General features: G+C 42.7%; 1 protein-coding gene across 1 annotated transcript in view; it reads right to left on the bottom strand.

Moving 5' to 3' along the window:
* The window catches only part of SIM1 (SIM bHLH transcription factor 1), a 231,227-nt gene that overhangs the window by 93,167 nt on the left and 120,499 nt on the right, over positions 1 to 17,561 (bottom strand). The window contains exons 3-6 of the mRNA XM_086926669.1: positions 13,894 to 13,976; positions 3,787 to 3,876; positions 3,382 to 3,490; positions 3,196 to 3,281 (exon numbers count right to left, since the gene is read on the bottom strand). Of these exons, the coding sequence (XP_086782795.1) occupies positions 3,196 to 3,281; positions 3,382 to 3,490; positions 3,787 to 3,876; positions 13,894 to 13,976 (368 nt within the window). The remainder of the gene's footprint in view (positions 1 to 3,195; positions 3,282 to 3,381; positions 3,491 to 3,786; positions 3,877 to 13,893; positions 13,977 to 17,561) is intronic.

The following is a 17,561-nucleotide window of genomic DNA, read 5'->3' as shown; positions in this document are numbered from 1 at the left end:
TAAGGTATGCGGTGACACCCACTGGGGACTTTAATGCAAGTAAGGACTGCAAGTACCAGCGCCCACTAGGGCAAGATGACCACGCCCACTAGGGCTTGAATGATGTAATAAAAGCAGATGTCTTACACCAGTCGCTGTTTGCCTTATTCAGCGCATGGCTTGTGATCAAGGAATGGTTTCCGAAACGCGTAGGGCCAAAGCACGAAGAAAAGAGGCATTCCGAAGGGGCTGCAATCTCCACCTTAAGAGGCACCTGGCTTTCAGTGTGGGCCTCCTCATATCGGGCAAACTGTTGTTTGGAGATATATATATATATATATATATACATATATGGAACAATCGCCATCACTTCTTGGCCTGTACAGCTTTTCTGTGCACAGCTGTTAGGCTCCCTCCAGGGGTTATTGCCCCCTGTGTTGGCAGGCCTTCCCTTAGTTTTAAATAATAAGAGAGAGAATACGAGAGGAGGGGTACATATGCAGGTGTGCTAAGTTTTTCTCTTGTGCACATCTTAGAAATACCACATGTTCTACCCATAATTTACGACATTTTCTCCATGTGGGTTTTCACATTAAAATCAGGACTTTTCGTGCCCGGTTTATTTTGTTTTGTGATTTAAAGAAATAGCCATCAGCCTTCTAGTTTAAGTTCATGTGGATATTTTGAGTTAGACATCCCTAGTTACAGCCTGAGTTACTCTACCATAGATTTGAGGGTGGGGGGTGGTTACTCCTACCCTCATGTTGTCACTATAAGAGCAAGAAAGAGAGAGCTTGTGGGGAAGGTAGTGAGCATCAACGTTATAGCGAGAAGTGGTAACAGGGTTGTAGCCACCATGCTACAAATATGCACTTAGCCAGTAGTGCACTTGTTTACCACAGGTTAACTTCATACTTTTATAACTGAGTTACATGGGGCATGTACTACGGATGATATTTTAGGTGGAACACATATTAAGGATGATATTTTCTTCACCGAAAGATTCTGTTATTTGTAATTAGGGCTCTCAGTTTTCTGTTTTTACTGATTTTTACAGATAAATACAGCCACAAAACCATGTGTTTCCTGTCTGTATTAATTTTTAAAAGCGGAAAAAACAGAAAACTATGCTTCTTGTGGGTGACTCTCCATGCTGTCGTCCGTGCTTTCCAGGTCAACAGCTGAGCAGATAGGCAGCATGAGAAGTAAAAAAACAGGTTGATATTTCCCTAAATACAGGCATATGTTAACATATATTTGTATTATAATTAGGGCTCCCAGTTTTATGGAATTTATTTTTTTACCATTTCCGTCTGTATTTATCCATATTTACGTTTTGCTAATTTTATCTGTATTTATCCATATTTATTCAGGGTTTTGAGGAAAAAGTAAGCTGAAATGAGTATATTTCCACATTTATTTAACCGATAAATATGTACTCATGCTTGAATGTCTGCCAGGTTTCAGTGCTGTGAACACTTGCAGAAGATAAATCAGTGCACTTATATGAAAATATGCAAATTTCAGTATCAACGTTGTGCATATCTACTGCTGTTAAGCCTCTTTACTCATGTTCCTTTCTTTTTTACCCCCTTATCTATCAATCCACACATCTTTTGGCCTGGCAGTCATTGTAGACAGTATTTAGAATTACTCAAAAAGCAACCCAATTTCCGTTTTTATCCACATTTAAAAATAAATACAGACAAGAAAATTAACGCCTTAACCGCTGCGGTTTTTCCGCCGCTGTGCGGGCATTCTAAAGGGAGGGTGGGGCTGCGTCGGCCGTTGGTCGTGCACAGCACTGGGGGGAGCACGGAAGGGGTTAATGTTTTCTGTCTGTATTTATCTGTAAAAATCAGTTAAAACGGAAAACAGGGAGCCTTAATTATAATACTGATATTTACCTGGGGGTGTAATCTTTTTCTATTTTAGGCAGCTTAATTTGCTAAAAAGTGACAGGTAGCAAAGAATGAGTGCATGTTTATCAGTTGAATAAATGTGGAAACATACCATTTTACGACTTCATTTATTCTCAAATCACAAAAAAAATGCGGAGAAATATGATTAAAATTGCCAAAAAATAAATGAGGATAAATACAGACGGAAATGTTAGAAAAATAAACACCATAAAACCGGGAGCCCTATTTATAATATATGGTCAGCATTTCTGCTTTGCTTTTTCCACACGTATCTACCCATAACTGTTCATCAAAAGTCCTAAATACAATGCTAAAGCAAGCTTGTACGTATTAACTAACCCCGGGCGGAGTTCGCAGAGTTGCACTACGCGGAACTATGCGAAGTACAAAAAAAACTCCATCGCACTACGCGGAGCTCCGCAAGCGGCAGACTATGGTAGGAAAATGCGGTTTGCGGTGATTGCAGTGCCGGACGCTTGTCTCCACTGTGGAATCATTGTGAAAAGCATCATGTACAGCTCAAGCTTACTTTTTATGCGTCTCAAGTAGATTTTTACTCGAACAGCAGCTTTCGCAAGGCAAACGGGCACTTTCTCAACGCGAGCGGTCACGAGCATACGCGACCACTCACAATGAGAAACCTGACCCCCCCCCCAACCAGCTTTGAGAAATTTCGCTGTGAGGTTTATTTTCCAGGCTCGCGCTGATCGCGAACGAGGAAAAATCTCGCTGGGAGGTGGATTTTCCTCGCTAGCATTCGCCAACTTGGCGTTGGTGAACGCGAGCAAGGAAAAAAACACTGCTCTGTTGCGCGGAGCGGAGTTTTTTGGAACTCCGTGAGCTCCGCAAAACGCAGAGTGCGGGAAACTCCACAAACTCCGCGAGCTGAGCCAAGTTCACCGCCCAGAGTTAATATTAACCAACTGCTAGTCAGAATGTTTTCGTGTTTTCGCTACCATAAAAAAAACATACTATAGCATATTCATGGCTCACATTCTTTTACCAGGTGGATTCAAATGCAACGCAGCCATATTGAGCAAAAGGATTGAGGGGAGGGGCGATGTGCTGTGTCATTTTATTTACCGTTCGTTATATGACCTCCGTCATTACTATGCCAAGAATACAATATTTGGGTAAAGGTCGGTAACCAGGGAGTGGTGCAGCGCTCACCTCAGCCTCCCTAGAAATCTTATATAATAGTCTCAGCCCAAGGTCACGCGGAGCAGCCGCGGCAGCGCTAGTGCAGACTTCCGAGACGTGTACAGCACGCGCCGCGGCAGCTGACGTGACTCACCTTGTATCCGCCGCAGGTCAGGCCCGCGTTCCTCTTGGCCAGCACGCACTTCATGCGTAGGAAGAAGGAGCGCTCGATCTCGTATTCTGCAAAAACAAAATGACAAAGAAGGGGTCACGACTCGAGAGCGGGCGGGCGGGCTCCCCCACAATGGAGACAAGTGAGCGTCGGGCGAGGAAACATTACCCTGGACGAAGTGCGAGTGGTAGGGCTGGTGGGCTGTGAGCACGGCGGTCATCTCGTCGTGGTCCGCGGGGTGGATGTATTCGTAGATGCTGTTTCCGGTCAGCTCTACCTGTGGTAAAGAGAAGGGTGGTTATCAGAGCTTCCTGGTACACATGGCCCTGTCGGGAGAAACGCTACGCTCCCTGGCCACAGCCGGGCTGCACCGAGGCTGTTCCTTAATTCACACGCGCACAGGTGTGTGTGCCTATGAGGGGATAGGGGGCCCTTATCGCTTTCTGTATATATGCCAACCAGGCAGGAATGTGTAAAGCTAACCCCGAGTAAACACACCGCCTGTGCGGCTATCTTTATTCGCACCTGGAGGGCCGGGGGAAACACATGTTTGCAGATAACGTGCTCACCTACCTGTGATAAGCCGAGGTGCACCGATGCGGTCTCCGAGATGTACATGATTTTCCCATCCGGGGCCACCACGAAGATGAAGCCGTCCAAAGTCTAAACAAAGGGAAGGACATTAGAGATCAGGCGAGGTACGACCAAGCAAGACATTAACAGAGAGAAAGTGAGAGTGTATAGGAATTCTAGGAACTATTGAGAAAATGCTAGAAAGCGCACTGTCTCTATGCACTCGAAGGAGAGAATCTCCCAATAACCCACACAAAGGAGCACATGCTTTCAACCTCAGAAGGACGGCAAATAAATCAGCCCCACGAGCATTCGTCATTGTATTTTCCTGGTTTCTGCAGCAACATTTAACTCGCTGAGCTAGCTAGGAATTTGGTGATTCAAACTGTCCAGGTTAAGGGTTTTGTGTGGTGTTCCCCGTGGCCCTCCCCCGTCCCACTTTTGGTATTGGCCTGTGTATGTGCCCGCTTGCACAGGTAATTTATTCGCAACTCCTGCGATTGAGTTTTATGCTGACAATTCCTACATCATATCCAGGAAAACTAATCGAGAAGTCAGGGCTATATCACATAGTGTCTGACAGATCATGCAGTGCATATTTTGTGGCGGTGTTTGCATGAGACATACATGCAAGCTAATTTTTCATCATCAGACTTTTTTTTATTTTTTATTTCAGTAATGCTAACCCTAAGACGGAAGAGGGTAGAAGGAGGAGAATGGGTGAAGAACGAAAAAAAGGAAAACATTTGCAAGTGAAGTAAGCAGAAATGAAAAATATTCTGCAAGAGGGAGCTAAAAAGAAAAGAAATGTAGGATGATGGAAGAAAAAGGCATGAGATGGAATCAAAGCTAGGCAGCATTGATATTTAGCGTCACCGGTACACAGTGGAAGGTTCCTAAGAAATCAGTAGGCACCACATCTGCACTTTTTTCTTATTATTTTACAACCACAGGAACCATGTGCGATGGACGAAGGAGAACTCCCTATCTTAACAGCAATAAAATGTACATCCTTAAATGCATCCTGTTTTCCTTAAGGGAAAACAGGATGTATTTAAAACAGAAAAAATAAAAAAATTCCTTTTCATTTTTTAAGAGTAGAAAGTGGTCTGTGGGAGCACTGCCTGCTCTTAAAAAATGTTGGCGCCCACATACACAAAGGGGAAGGGGTCCAAGGGACCCATTCCCATTTGCAAATGGGTTACCACCTTCTTCATGGAGTCAGTTGAATATGAATGTTTTGCGACAGCATTCCGGTCGCAAAACATTCATACATACCCCTCCGCCTCACTATTAGGAAGGAACGCCCTTGAAACGCCCCTTCCTAATACCAACTCGCAAACCCTATATTGCGAGTCAGTAATAGTTTACAGACTCACAAAATAGCGTTAGTACATGTGAAAAGGCTATTTAGCCGTTGCAAAAAGCCCGGTTTTCCAATTGCAACTACTAAAAGCCGTCATATATCTAGCCCTTTATTACTCTCAATCTACGGGATATAGTCTACCTTCTTTCCTTTTCACTAAGTGGCATCAGGCCCGGACTGCCCGTTGCGGGCACCGGGCAATCCCCCGGTGGGCCGCATGGTTGGGGGGCGGTTTTGGGCCCTAAGGGGCCGTTTTTGTTACAGGGCCGTTTTTGCAAAAACGGCCCTGTAACAAAAACGGTCGAAAACCGGCCCTGGCACATAGTGCGGTCCCCTCCTGTGTGGGGGAGGGGGGCCGGCCGAGCACTTTGCCAGGGCCGGTTCTGGTTCTCAGTCCGCCCCGAGTGGCATCCTTCCACTCGGCTCCAGCACCATTCTCAAACTCGCATCTTACCCTCCTCATATATTGATCCGTAGGAGGGGAGTGGTGTGCTTGAAAAGCTACATATCGTGTGTCATGTAGTGTCCTAATTTTAGCCAGTAGCTTGGCTTTCTAACTCACATTGGCTCACTCCCCAATGTATATACATACTGATGCACAGCAAAACAATGAAGTGAATACAGGAACTATTATATAAGGCATCAGCTTCACTGGATCAAGTCTACTCCATGATTGTGATCACGGAGCATCATGGAATCAAGCTTGCCAGTGCCTGTTTTACTAAATATAGCATTTAATAAATACACCACTGGATCTGCTGAGACAACACGTTGCCTCCCTGGGGCTAGATAAGGAAACACCAAAGAAATCAACATACCATTTCAATAAATACCCAGGCAAAATCTAGTAAATTGGTATGGGTGCTTCAGAAGACTAAAATATATTTCCAAGCCAATAAAATAGAATGTATCCATTTAATAAAAATATAAAAATCCAGACTGAATATTGTACAACATCTACAGCTACTTATCTACAGCTACTTGGGCAATATGCCATACTGATAAATGTCAAGTATTATTGTTTTTTCTACATTTCCTAGTCAATTTATGAATATGACATTAAATAGCATGAAGCTTTGTGTTAGGCACAACTAAAATGAAGCTGCAATATTTACAGGATAAGCAAAATATTAACCTTAAAGGCAGAACAGTTCACCACAACCCTTCTAAATGGATCCGTGGCACATGGGAAGAACTGTAATCAATACGACTAGCATACACACGCATACATACCTTCCACACTACGTACATACTTGGCATATGATGTGCTGATCCGGAGTCCTTCTTTTCCAGTGTCCTTTTTATTAAAAAAAAAAAACTCCCTCTTAATGAGGTTGAGTCCGCCCTGGTAGTATCATCTTACCAGGGCGGGATGAAGTTGCCAAGGATGAAGCATGCCACAACAAGTGGGCAAGGTTTCCTCATTCAATCTGATTGGCACTCTGAAGTTGAGTATACCCTAACTTCGAATGCCAATAGGGCTATTTACTAATGATCTACTGTGTGCCTAGCTAGGCACCACAGTGACCACCATCACATTAGTTGTGTGGTATTTGTTTATCGGATGTGCACACTGTACACACTATGCATGCTGAACACAATGTACATATTGTACACGTACACACACGATACTCAGAGTACACCCTACACAAACTTCACACTGTATGCAGTGCATATAAATTACACATTGTATGCACAAACATAGAAGCACATACACTGCACGTATGACACATAAGGTTCACACACTATGTACAGTGTACATGCCACACAAATTGTAAAAGGACGAGGAGACCCAATTCGTAATTGGTCAGGGACCTTTGGGTAATTGTACTTTTTTCTAAAGACAGCGGTACCTAGACAAAAGATAGTTGAAAGACAATAAATATAGACCCAATCAGTACTATATTGTAGAAATCTGTCCAGCCGGACAGATATTTAATGTGCAATCAATTCAATATACATAAAGAGTAAACAAGAAGGAGTTTTAAGTGGGACACAAGCCTGTATCCAACTTTAGCAAGAAAAACGTACAACATAAAGTGAAGGGTTCAGGGAAGGGAAAATGTTTGTTTTCAGCACATTTCTCATAGAACAAACAGAATATACAGTAAATACCATTACACAAAAATTAGGGCATTTTAAACAAGCATATATGGTGTACAAGGTGTCGACGGCATTTCGATCCCTTAAGAAAATACTGGGATCATCTTCAGGACATTTTAATAAGCATGCACTTTACATATGTCTTATTTGCATAGGTTAATGGCCAAGCTGCCTATGGAGGCAAGATAGAAAATGACCGGTGTGGGATCATTTAAATAAAGGTCTGGGTGCAAGTACGAGGGATGACGTACCGGAGGGCTGAGACCGGGTAGCAGGGTTCCAAGATGATGATAGTTCAAGTTGGAGCAAGCCGCTTGTGCGCGTTCGAGTTAGATTCTTGTGCCAGTGCGGTTAGGGAAGATCTGTGACCGGCAACATTCATGTTGTGACTGACTGAAGACGCATGGTTCCAGAACTCTTCTCGAGACCGCATCCACGGCTTGGTTTATATTGTTAAATATATATTCTGGATCTTCCCTAACCGCACTGGCACAAGAATCTAACTCGAACGCGCACAAGCGGCTTGCTTCAACTTGAACTATCATCATCTTGGAACCCTGCTACCCAGTCTCAGCCCTCCGGTACGTCATCCCTCGTACTTGCACCCAGACCTTTATTTAAATGATCCCACACCGGTCATTTTCTATCTTGCCTCCATAGGCAGCTTGGCCATTAACCTATGCAAATAAGACATATGTAAAGTGCATGCTTATTAAAATGTCCTGAAAATGATCCCAGTATTTTCTTAAGGGATCGAAACACCATCGACACCTTGTACACCATATACGCTTGTTTAAAATGTCCTAATTTTTGTGTAATGGTGTCTACTGTATATTCTACTTGTTCTATGAGAAATGTGCTGAAAACAAACATTTTCCCTTGCCTGAACCCTTCACTTTATGTTGTACGTCTTTCTTGCTAAAGTTGGATACAGGCTTGTGTCCCACTTAAAACTGCTTCTTGTTTAATCTTTGTATATATTGAATTGATTGCACATTAAATATCTGTCCAGCTGGACAGATTTCTACAATATAGTACTGATTGGGTCTATATTTATTGTCTTTCAACTATTTTTTGTCTAGGGACAGCTGTCTTTAGAAAAAAGTACATGCCACACAATGCACACATTGAACTCTTTTCATCCACAATAAAGAGTGCGAAGGCTAGCAGACAGAACAGCGCTGTGTTTTAATGGTTTCATGTAACCAGTAGCCACAGCACCTGTATGTTCTTCATAGTGTGACTAACTGGATATCTTTTTGCCTGAGCCTGTTTACGTCAGACGTCATGTAAATATTCAACTTATATTAGTATGAGACATCCCATTTAATAATGGTGCAATCTAAAACAAAGGTTTGCAGTCTCTGTTTTACAAATGCCATTCCTGGAAGTACTTGACGTGCAATGAAAAAGGTGTTGATGGTCTCTAAAAGTATCACACAACAACAAACACATAAATCTAAAACAAGCCTGATCTACTGGCTTAGCCAAATCAGTGCTTGTGCGCATTGATTTTTATTCAGCATTCGGCGAGTAATAATATTGTTCTGATTAATTGCAATCAAAATGTTTTAATTTTTTAATATGAGTCTGTGAAAAAAAAATTGAAAACGTGAGATTGTGAATTCAGTTTTAGAAAGGCCTGTAAAATAAAGAGCCGTCCACACTGTCTTAACCGCTCCCTTTCTCCCTTTGCACCAATTTCCTCTGAAATACCTCCCTCTGCACCAGCCACTTACAACCTTTTTCTCCCTACATATCTCATTTTGAGATCCCACACTCTGCATGTCTTACAGTGCATCTGCTTCCTCTTCCTCACAGCCTTTTCAATCTTACCTTGTGCACACAAGCGCGCACACCCACTCCCACACACCATCTGAAAAGACTGCATTTCCATTGCCTTTGTGGCTGTCAGTTTTTCCTCATCTGTGTACCCTTCTCAAACTTTTTCCAATAAAATCGTCATTTCAATTTGCACATATGTGACTTTGAAGATAGGCCAAGAATTCGATGGGCTTGTAATCTGAATACCTTTATGCTCTGTTGAGAGGCACTGTGAGAAATTCACAATGCTTTCCGCCTCAACTCCAGGGCTCTTAATTGGACCCCATCATGATCAACCATCCTTCACCTTGAACTCACCCACAGTCAAATCAAGTTAAAAGGTCGCACTATGCAAGATTAGTAAATTACACGAAGAATAAAAACACAGAACGCCTCTATACCTTCCAACATGATCACTGACAAGCATTACATAACTGTTTTTTACACTCAAATGTTGAAAATAAGTTCAGTGTTTCCCTTTATAAAGTTAATGACATGACTATATGGTTCTGAAGGGATCCTTTCATTGTCATATTTTCATTGGGGTCAGTGGTGATTACTGGCAGCACCCATTCCACTTAAATGCCGGGTTCTTGAAATTATAAATACAAACACAAATACCCCAACTTTTATTTAAGCTTTTAATTAAGCACACTTATTAGTCGACTTTCCCTACATGAAGTGTCTTCTCCACACAGAGTATCACAGCAGTTTTTGTTATTATTAATGCTATTAATGTAATTAACATTAAATGTTCAGATAATTGACAATGTTGTTATCATTAGCAGCAGTTTTGTGTTTAAAAAAATAAACAATGAATATGCCATTTGGAAGGAATTATAAGAACGAATAGTTTCATAATTAGGAGCATGTTTATAAAGGTAGTTGGCAGAAATAATACAAATAAATACACAGCTTCTAATTGGGAAAAAAAATCAGCAAGCAGACTGGCACACATACAGATCCATGCAACACAGATAGCATCATACACAATGGGCTGAATGAAGATAAAGCGGGTTGGCCGAATTTATGGATGCACGTTTAATGGCCACTTAATCTTCACATTTTCTGACAAAATCATATTTGAGGTAGGCAAAAGATTGGTCTTTTCTTGGTGAAATAATTTCTACAGGCTGATTTAATACTTTTGCCTCCATGCCCACTCAGTCAAAACTCTCTTCGAAATGATCACTTTCAGGAACAAAACAAGAACAAGAACAAAGCGCTGCTCCATGCGTCCACATTCCATAAGTATCCGCTTTGCTATGATCACACATGTCTAGCACTAAAATTCAGAAGCTTTTTTTCTATAATACTAACAGTTGTCACTGTCAGGTTTGTCAGAGGACTCCATCTACACCATTATCTTTATTTCTACTTTAAAAATATTTGAACGTGCCTTGCCATTTCACTACAAGATGAAAAACTTAAAGAAATGCAACACACCTTGATTTGAATTACTGCAGTCTGCTGAAAATGTATTTACACAGGCATATTTCTTATTTTTGTGTTCCTGCTTTCACATGGATTACATTGTTTAACCATGTGGCAATAAAATTGAGAGGAAGTATCAACAATACCCAAGTTCTTTTGAATTAATATACTATTCCTAGCTCTCTGCATATCTTTATTTTTCTTGCTCACAATTGCTCCCAAGCAGCAACTCACTGTAATTTGCGCAGTGGTATTGAACACTGAGCCACACTTTAAATATCATTATCTGGAAGCAGATTTTGATGTCAGATATCAGTCCCTTAAGCTGTTAGTGTCACCTGCCCCAACCATGAGATCCTTCTTAGTATCCCAGGAGATAATTTCGTGACCGCGTCCACTAGAAAATGGCATAAATTAAAGTTTTCTTCCATCATTTTTTCAACTCTAGTATGTTTTATTTAAAAAATATGGAGAAGTGAAGCCTAATAACCCAGAGATTCTATAAAAAACGGACCATGACCATGCTATTAGAATATGCCTCCCAGTGTAGTGGGCGGTCTTGTCTTTGGAGTCCTTCTACGGACCTACGTGTTAGAAAAGTTCCTCCCCAAGGACAGGGAATGAGTTTTTCATGTTGACAGGTTCTCTGCACTCTCTCAGGCCTGCTTCAGCGAGTTAAGCCTTGCACATTGATTTTATTCAGTGGGATCCAAAAAGTAGAGGTCTTTAAAAGGGTAGTGGCCTATGTTATTTAAGGGCGTGACTTAAACATGTAAAGTACATTTTTGTGATTCCTATAGTGTTCCACCCGACCGGTATTTTGGTGCAAGGTTTATTTATATCATTCATGTGAAAAGTTTTATATAGCGCAAACAGGACCCTCGAGTAATATTGTCATAATCTAGAACAGTAGAAGATCTGGCAGCACCCCATGAAGGCGGTGTCACTTCAATGTTAAAACAGATAGATTAAAAAGACAATAGCATAACAAGCAAGCAGTAGTCATGAGTGTAGTTAACCAGTCATGATATAAGTAAAACATGTGAAATATAAATAGGAATAAAATCCCTGACATGGATTACCTTAATGTTTTTCACAGACATTGTTGAGAAATCCATCAGTGGTATTTGCCAGTAAAGTTAAAAGACGTGAATATAGAGCCCAATTGGGGCCCGTTTCAATGTGCGTTTCTAATTACTGAGACCCAGAAGTATCCTGCCCACCTAAAGCCCTGATTTTATTGTGTGGGTGATAATTCTTCTGTGTTCTCCAGTGTCTGTCTCAGCTCATGAGTTGGCCTCAATCAAGGTATGCAGCAGAGTCAAGAAGTCTTTGGAGGCCCATGTTTCTGTTTCAAACGAAGTGTCCGGTGACATAATTATACGGAAATAAATGTAGTCTCACTGTTGCTTTTGTTACATGGTCACTACAATTTAAGGATTTTGAAAAATTATTGACACTGAGGGAGAGAGAATGATCGAGAAAAGGGTGAGGCAAAGGGGAAAGGAAGGCGGGAGGGTAGAAGAGATTAAGAGAGAGTGGAAGAAAGTATGTGTAACCTGGAGCAAAAGAGGGAAACACACAAAGGGGAAAGAAGGAGGAAAAGAAAAACTGCAATACAATGGCAAACTGAGAAAGAAGGAACCTGCAGGAGTAAAGTAAAGGGGCAGGGAGTGTCCTGTGGCAGATTAAAGCGGTTTAAAGTGGCATTAAATCAGTGCAGCCCTAGTATTCTGTACCCCAACCTTAAATAGCTTCATCTGCATGAGCAAAACTTTGGGCCTCTGAACTTATTCATTTACAAACTAAGCACTTTGTATAAGAGACCAAACACTTAAGGTTTTGCTACCTTTTACTGAACAGAAAAATGCTACAATGCAAAAATGCAACAGAATTAGAATTTGGTCTTCAGATGGAAGTGATACAGGGTGTTGGAAGAGAGAAAGAAGAGGGAGAAGAGAAAGGGGAAGAGAGGCTGAAGGACAGAGATGGGAAAAAGAAAGAAAGAAAAGTTTGAGAGGAAGAGAAAAATAAAGAGATACAGAGCTCGAGAGAAGATGGTGATATAAAGAGAAGGAGCACTTAGAGAGGGTAGCTATGGAGGAGAATGATAAAGAGAAAGGGAATGAGGCAAAGCGAGAACATTGGGGAGAGGAAGATGGTGATTAAGTGGTTAAAAGTGATAGTAAGAACAACAGGTAGCTAGAAAAAGAAGGGGGATACAGTGTGAGGAAAAAGAGAGAGCAAAACCAAAAGAGAGTTAACAGAAAGGGGGAGTGTAATCTCTGAGAGACAGCAAAAAAAAATAAGTGTGAGAGATGAAAAGAAAAAAGACGGACGAGAGGAAGTTTGAGCCAGAAATGAGAAAGAAGTGGTAAAAAGCGTAAGAAAGAACGGTAGAGACAAGGGGCAGGAGAGAGACAAAGATACCTGGCAAAGCCAAAGGGAGACTGCAAAAGTGAAAGGAGAAAAAAAAGTGCGGAAGAGAGAAAGGCAGAAAGAAAACAAAGAAGGAGTGAGGAAATTGATAAGATGAAAGTAGGTTACAGAAAGAGTTAGTTTCAAGACTGAAAGAGAGGATTGGAAAGGGTGATGAGTGAAAGGGTGGGGGAAAGAAATTCACAATACACAGGGTGGAAGGGTTGGGAAAAGGAGGGAGCAAGTGAGAAATAGAGGTAAAATAATGACTTAAGAAGAATGGAGAAGGAAATTGAGTCGTGGCGAGCAGGAGACATTGAAAGCACCCATGAGGGTATCCAGGTGCTCTGCAGATTGGTAGGCTGTGCCCCCCAGGGGGAGGTTACTCGAAGAGCCAGGGGGCATATTATCAAGAATGGCATTAAAAATTATCGCGGGTTTAGCGGCAGAAAACTGCTGCTAAAGCGGGGATAATGGGCTTGATAATATGCCCTTGAGAATTCCAATAGAAGTCCATGTTCTGGTGTGAACATGTGCTTCTATTGCAATTCTCCAGGGCATATTATCAAGCCTATTATCGCCGCTTTAGCTGCAGTTTTCTGCAGCTAAACTGGCGATAATTGTAACGCCGTTCTTGACAATATGCCCCCAGGTCTTCTGCTTCTTGCAGAACTCGAGAAGTCATGAGGGGGCTCAGATGTGCTGTGGCAGGCACCGACATAAGTGCGTGTGGATATACACGAGAGAGATGTTAGTAATATTTTTGGAATATTAGTCCTGCCCTGTACATAAAACCAGAAAGTGATTAAAAACGCTTCGCTTAAAGCCCTGCCTTTAATCGGCTCCCTTCCCCCTGCAGCTGGAAGAGTTAAATATTAGTTGTGGGCAGTGACCTGTTTCCAGGCTGCTTGTAATCATTAATGCCTCCGCCACCCCACCCCCCCCACGGCCCTCAGCAGTACCTGCAGCAGGTGGGATCCCAGCTCACGGCCCACGTTGTCCAGGGTGCTGGGGCGCGGCGGGTGCCCCCACGCCTCTCCGAGACCTGCAGGAACACAAAGGGGGACACTCAGCAGAGGGCAGCAGGCAAAGAGAGACAAAAAAAAACTGAGAACCTTTCCCAACTTATCTGCAGCCTAAGGAGCTGCCCCCTCCCTCAGAGGAAGCAAACAGGGCAAGGCACAAGCCCTGCGTGACCCAGGGCGATGGACACACCCCCATGCTGCAGATCACAACGATAAAGACAAGACAACGTGCGGGCATTTAAAACACCTTTGCTACCCGAGGATCCCTGCCAGTTCTTGGAACCGCCCATGCCCCCCGGGGATGCCAGAGTTGAGGGGTTTCCCCGCCCTGCCATTCAGCTATGTTTGTGTCTCAAGGCAGGCACGTGCACACAAAGCAAGCCAGTCATTTTACATTCCTAACAGATTAGCATTCTTATTAGCTTATGTTATTAGCTCTACTTATTAACCGAACCTGTTATGGTGTGCAGTATTTATAAAGCGCAAAGCCTGCCACTGGCACTGCTTCTAGGCACTGACAGGTGTCCAGGGTTGTTTGGCAGAGTCCTCGCAGTAGTTTGTGAGTTACTAAAGGCCTACCTAGTTAGTCCATTAAGGAGACCGGCCTTTAAACTACTTAAACGCCCCAAAAACATAGGGGGATATGTACAATGAAAGTGGCGGAGCGTGTCATTAGCCTCCTTGACTTAACGACTCGCTCCGCCACTTCGGAAACACAAGGCTGCACCCTATTTGAAGGAATGTGGTGCAGTCTTACGTTTCCCCCTACGATGGCGTGGCGCTAAGTTTAACAACTTAGCGCCAACGCAGGCACACTTGCACCAGAGTTTCGCCCCCTCTTGGCGATTTGCGCCGGGGCTTTCTCAAGGCTAAATGGACCTGACCGAGGAATCAGCCATGCCGGGAGGATCTTAGGAACGTAGTCATTAGCCTAAACAGAAATGTTTTATTACTGAAGAATTATATATTTTTATATTACGGACAATGTACACATCTTGAAACAGGAACTTTCAACGTGATTTAACCCATTTAGCCTTGAGAAAGCCCCGGCGCAAATCGCCAAGAGGGGGCGAAACACGTGTCGGCTGTCCTTGTTGTATGAATAAAAATAAAGAAACCTTGCTGCAAACAGAAATGCCTTTGTCCTTCATATTACGAGCTGGAAAAACGGATATTAATCCTGGCAAATTAAACCAATCTTATGTGGAGATCACACTTACAACTTCTCAAAACTGTTTTTTCAAACCCTGAAGCCCAAGAGGTCCAGAGCTTCAAGTGTGTCTCCATCCACTAACCAACCACACTTATTCAAGTGTTGTCTAAAGCCTTGAAATCCTTGGGCCTTTGCTATCTCATCCACACTTGCACCAGAGTGCAAGGGTGTCTGTGTGCAGGGGAGGATTGTTTATGTGTAGGAAGGTGTCCCTTCCTGCACATAAACAATCCTAAAATGCCATTTTGTAACTTTCATGTGTGCTGCTTCGTGCACCAAACATGAAAGTTACAAAATGTCATTTTTTTAAAAGGTTTGTTCATGTACAGGAAGGGACACCTTCCTGTACATAAACAAACCTTGGCATTTTGCTTTTTCCATGTGTGCTGCACAAGGCAGCGCACATGGAAAAAGCAAAAACGAGGAGAAATAATTTCTCCTTGTTTTGCCATCTTAAGACCAGGATCTTGCTGGTCTTAATTTTGGTGCTGCCTCCTATGTATGCCATCCTTGTACATTTGGGGCAGTGTCAAATACAATGGGTATTGCGTTGGAATGCCCATCACAACACCCACTGCGCGCCCCTTTTATGCTAAGTTAGCGTGAAAGGGTGCCTTATGTACAAGCCAGCGTTAAGTCACGTTAAGTGGCTTAACGCTGCCTTGTACATAAGGCAAGGCCCCTATCGCCATGGGAACGTCACAAAAAGTGACGTTCCCGTGGCGATAGGGGCTTTCACATTTGCCCCATAATGTGTTCGTATTTTAATGTAAAAACATGCATGTCGGTCATTTGAACAAAATGTTTCACTTTCCAAGCGGATATGATGTTAGAACTGTAAATACAAACTTCATTGATGTCATTAGTCCTTTTCCGGGCCTGTGTATGTGTAACCAACTTTGAATGGCTGCCCTCTTCTATAACGGGTGCGGGCAGTCACGCGTAACTAGGATCATAGGGCATGTCAACGTGTTAGCAATTTAGAAATGTAAAACAAAACACCCAGGATTACACACATGCCAACATTTTGGCAAGGTTGGGAGAAGAGTGCTAAAGTGGTGAGATTTATAAAAAAGAAATTGGGGAATTTAATCTCCTCATTGACTTGAAGTGAAGTTTTTATGTTTGAAGTTTAATGAAAAAGGGATTTATATAGCACTCTTAACCTGCAAGTATCAAGGCACAGCACTTAAGGAATTCCAAAACCCTATCTAGGATCCCACAGAAAAAGGAAGAATAAAGGAAGGAACAGCTAATCTTATAAATCTAAAAAGTAAAAGCCTAAGACGCGAAAAGGCAAGTTTTAAAATGTTTTTGAAGGGTGACGAAGGAGTCGGTCTCAGCGATGTATTTAGGTAAGGTGTTCCATAATTTCGCAGCTGCCACAGAGAAGTAGCAGGCACCCCATCATGCTTTCCGAAATTTAGGGACTACAACAGCCAGAGGCTGTTTTCAAATGCCTGGTCGGCCTGTACCAAAGATAGGTGGACCTGATTGCCAATCCTCCCTTATCATGAAATGCAAGATGCTCTATGCTAAGGGCCTTGAAGATCACATGCTTTCTAATTGGCAGCCAGTGCATTCCGAAGACCTTCTTTCACAGAAAGATGTTTCAAGATGTTGAGGATGAGCCACGCAGCCACATTGTGCACTGTCTGAAGTTTATTCAATGAGTAGCTATTGATATTCAGATACATGGCATTACAATAGTCGAGACGAAAAGTGAACAGCGCGATGACCTCTGCTTTGCGAAGTTCCTCCGGAAAGATCTTTTTGAGGACACAAATAATAAGGAAGTAGCTGGTGGTGGTACGATTTACCTGCAGATTGAACATAAGAGAGGTATCCAATAATGCACCAAGGTTTTTGACAGAATCCACAGGGGAGGGAAGTGGCACACATGACTCCACCCACCAAAGCTTTGACCAGACAGAATGCTGGGCTCCAAAGACCATTACTTCCGTCTTGTCAGCATTTAGTTTAAAGTTCTTCTTCATCCAGTGGCTCACCCCCGTCATACAGCATTTAAAACTATCAGATGTTTCAAAAAGATTATCAGTGAAGGAAGCAATGATTTGAGTATCATCGACTTATGACAAAATCTGGAAACCAACAGTTCTCATCAGGGTTGCAAATAGCACAACATACAGATTGAAAAGAGTGGGGCTAAGCGTGGAGCCCTGCGGTGCCCCACAAGGGAGACTGAAAGCCTGAGCCCTGAACTAACTACAGCTAACAATCTGACGTCTCTCAACCAGAAAGGAGTGAAGACATTTCAACGCCTTGTTGCCCACTCCTACTTGGTTTAGCTGCTTGACCATACGTGATGATGATATAGGGTCAAAAACTGCCAACAAGTCCAGTAGGACTAAAACAGCAGTCCCACCCTGGT

The sequence above is a fragment of the Lissotriton vulgaris genome, chromosome 6, assembly GCF_964263255.1.
Source record: "Lissotriton vulgaris chromosome 6, aLisVul1.2, whole genome shotgun sequence".
Classification (NCBI taxonomy): domain Eukaryota; kingdom Metazoa; phylum Chordata; class Amphibia; order Caudata; family Salamandridae; genus Lissotriton; species Lissotriton vulgaris.
Note: the sequence above shows the minus strand (reverse complement) of the source record. Positions and strands in the feature narration are given on the sequence as shown.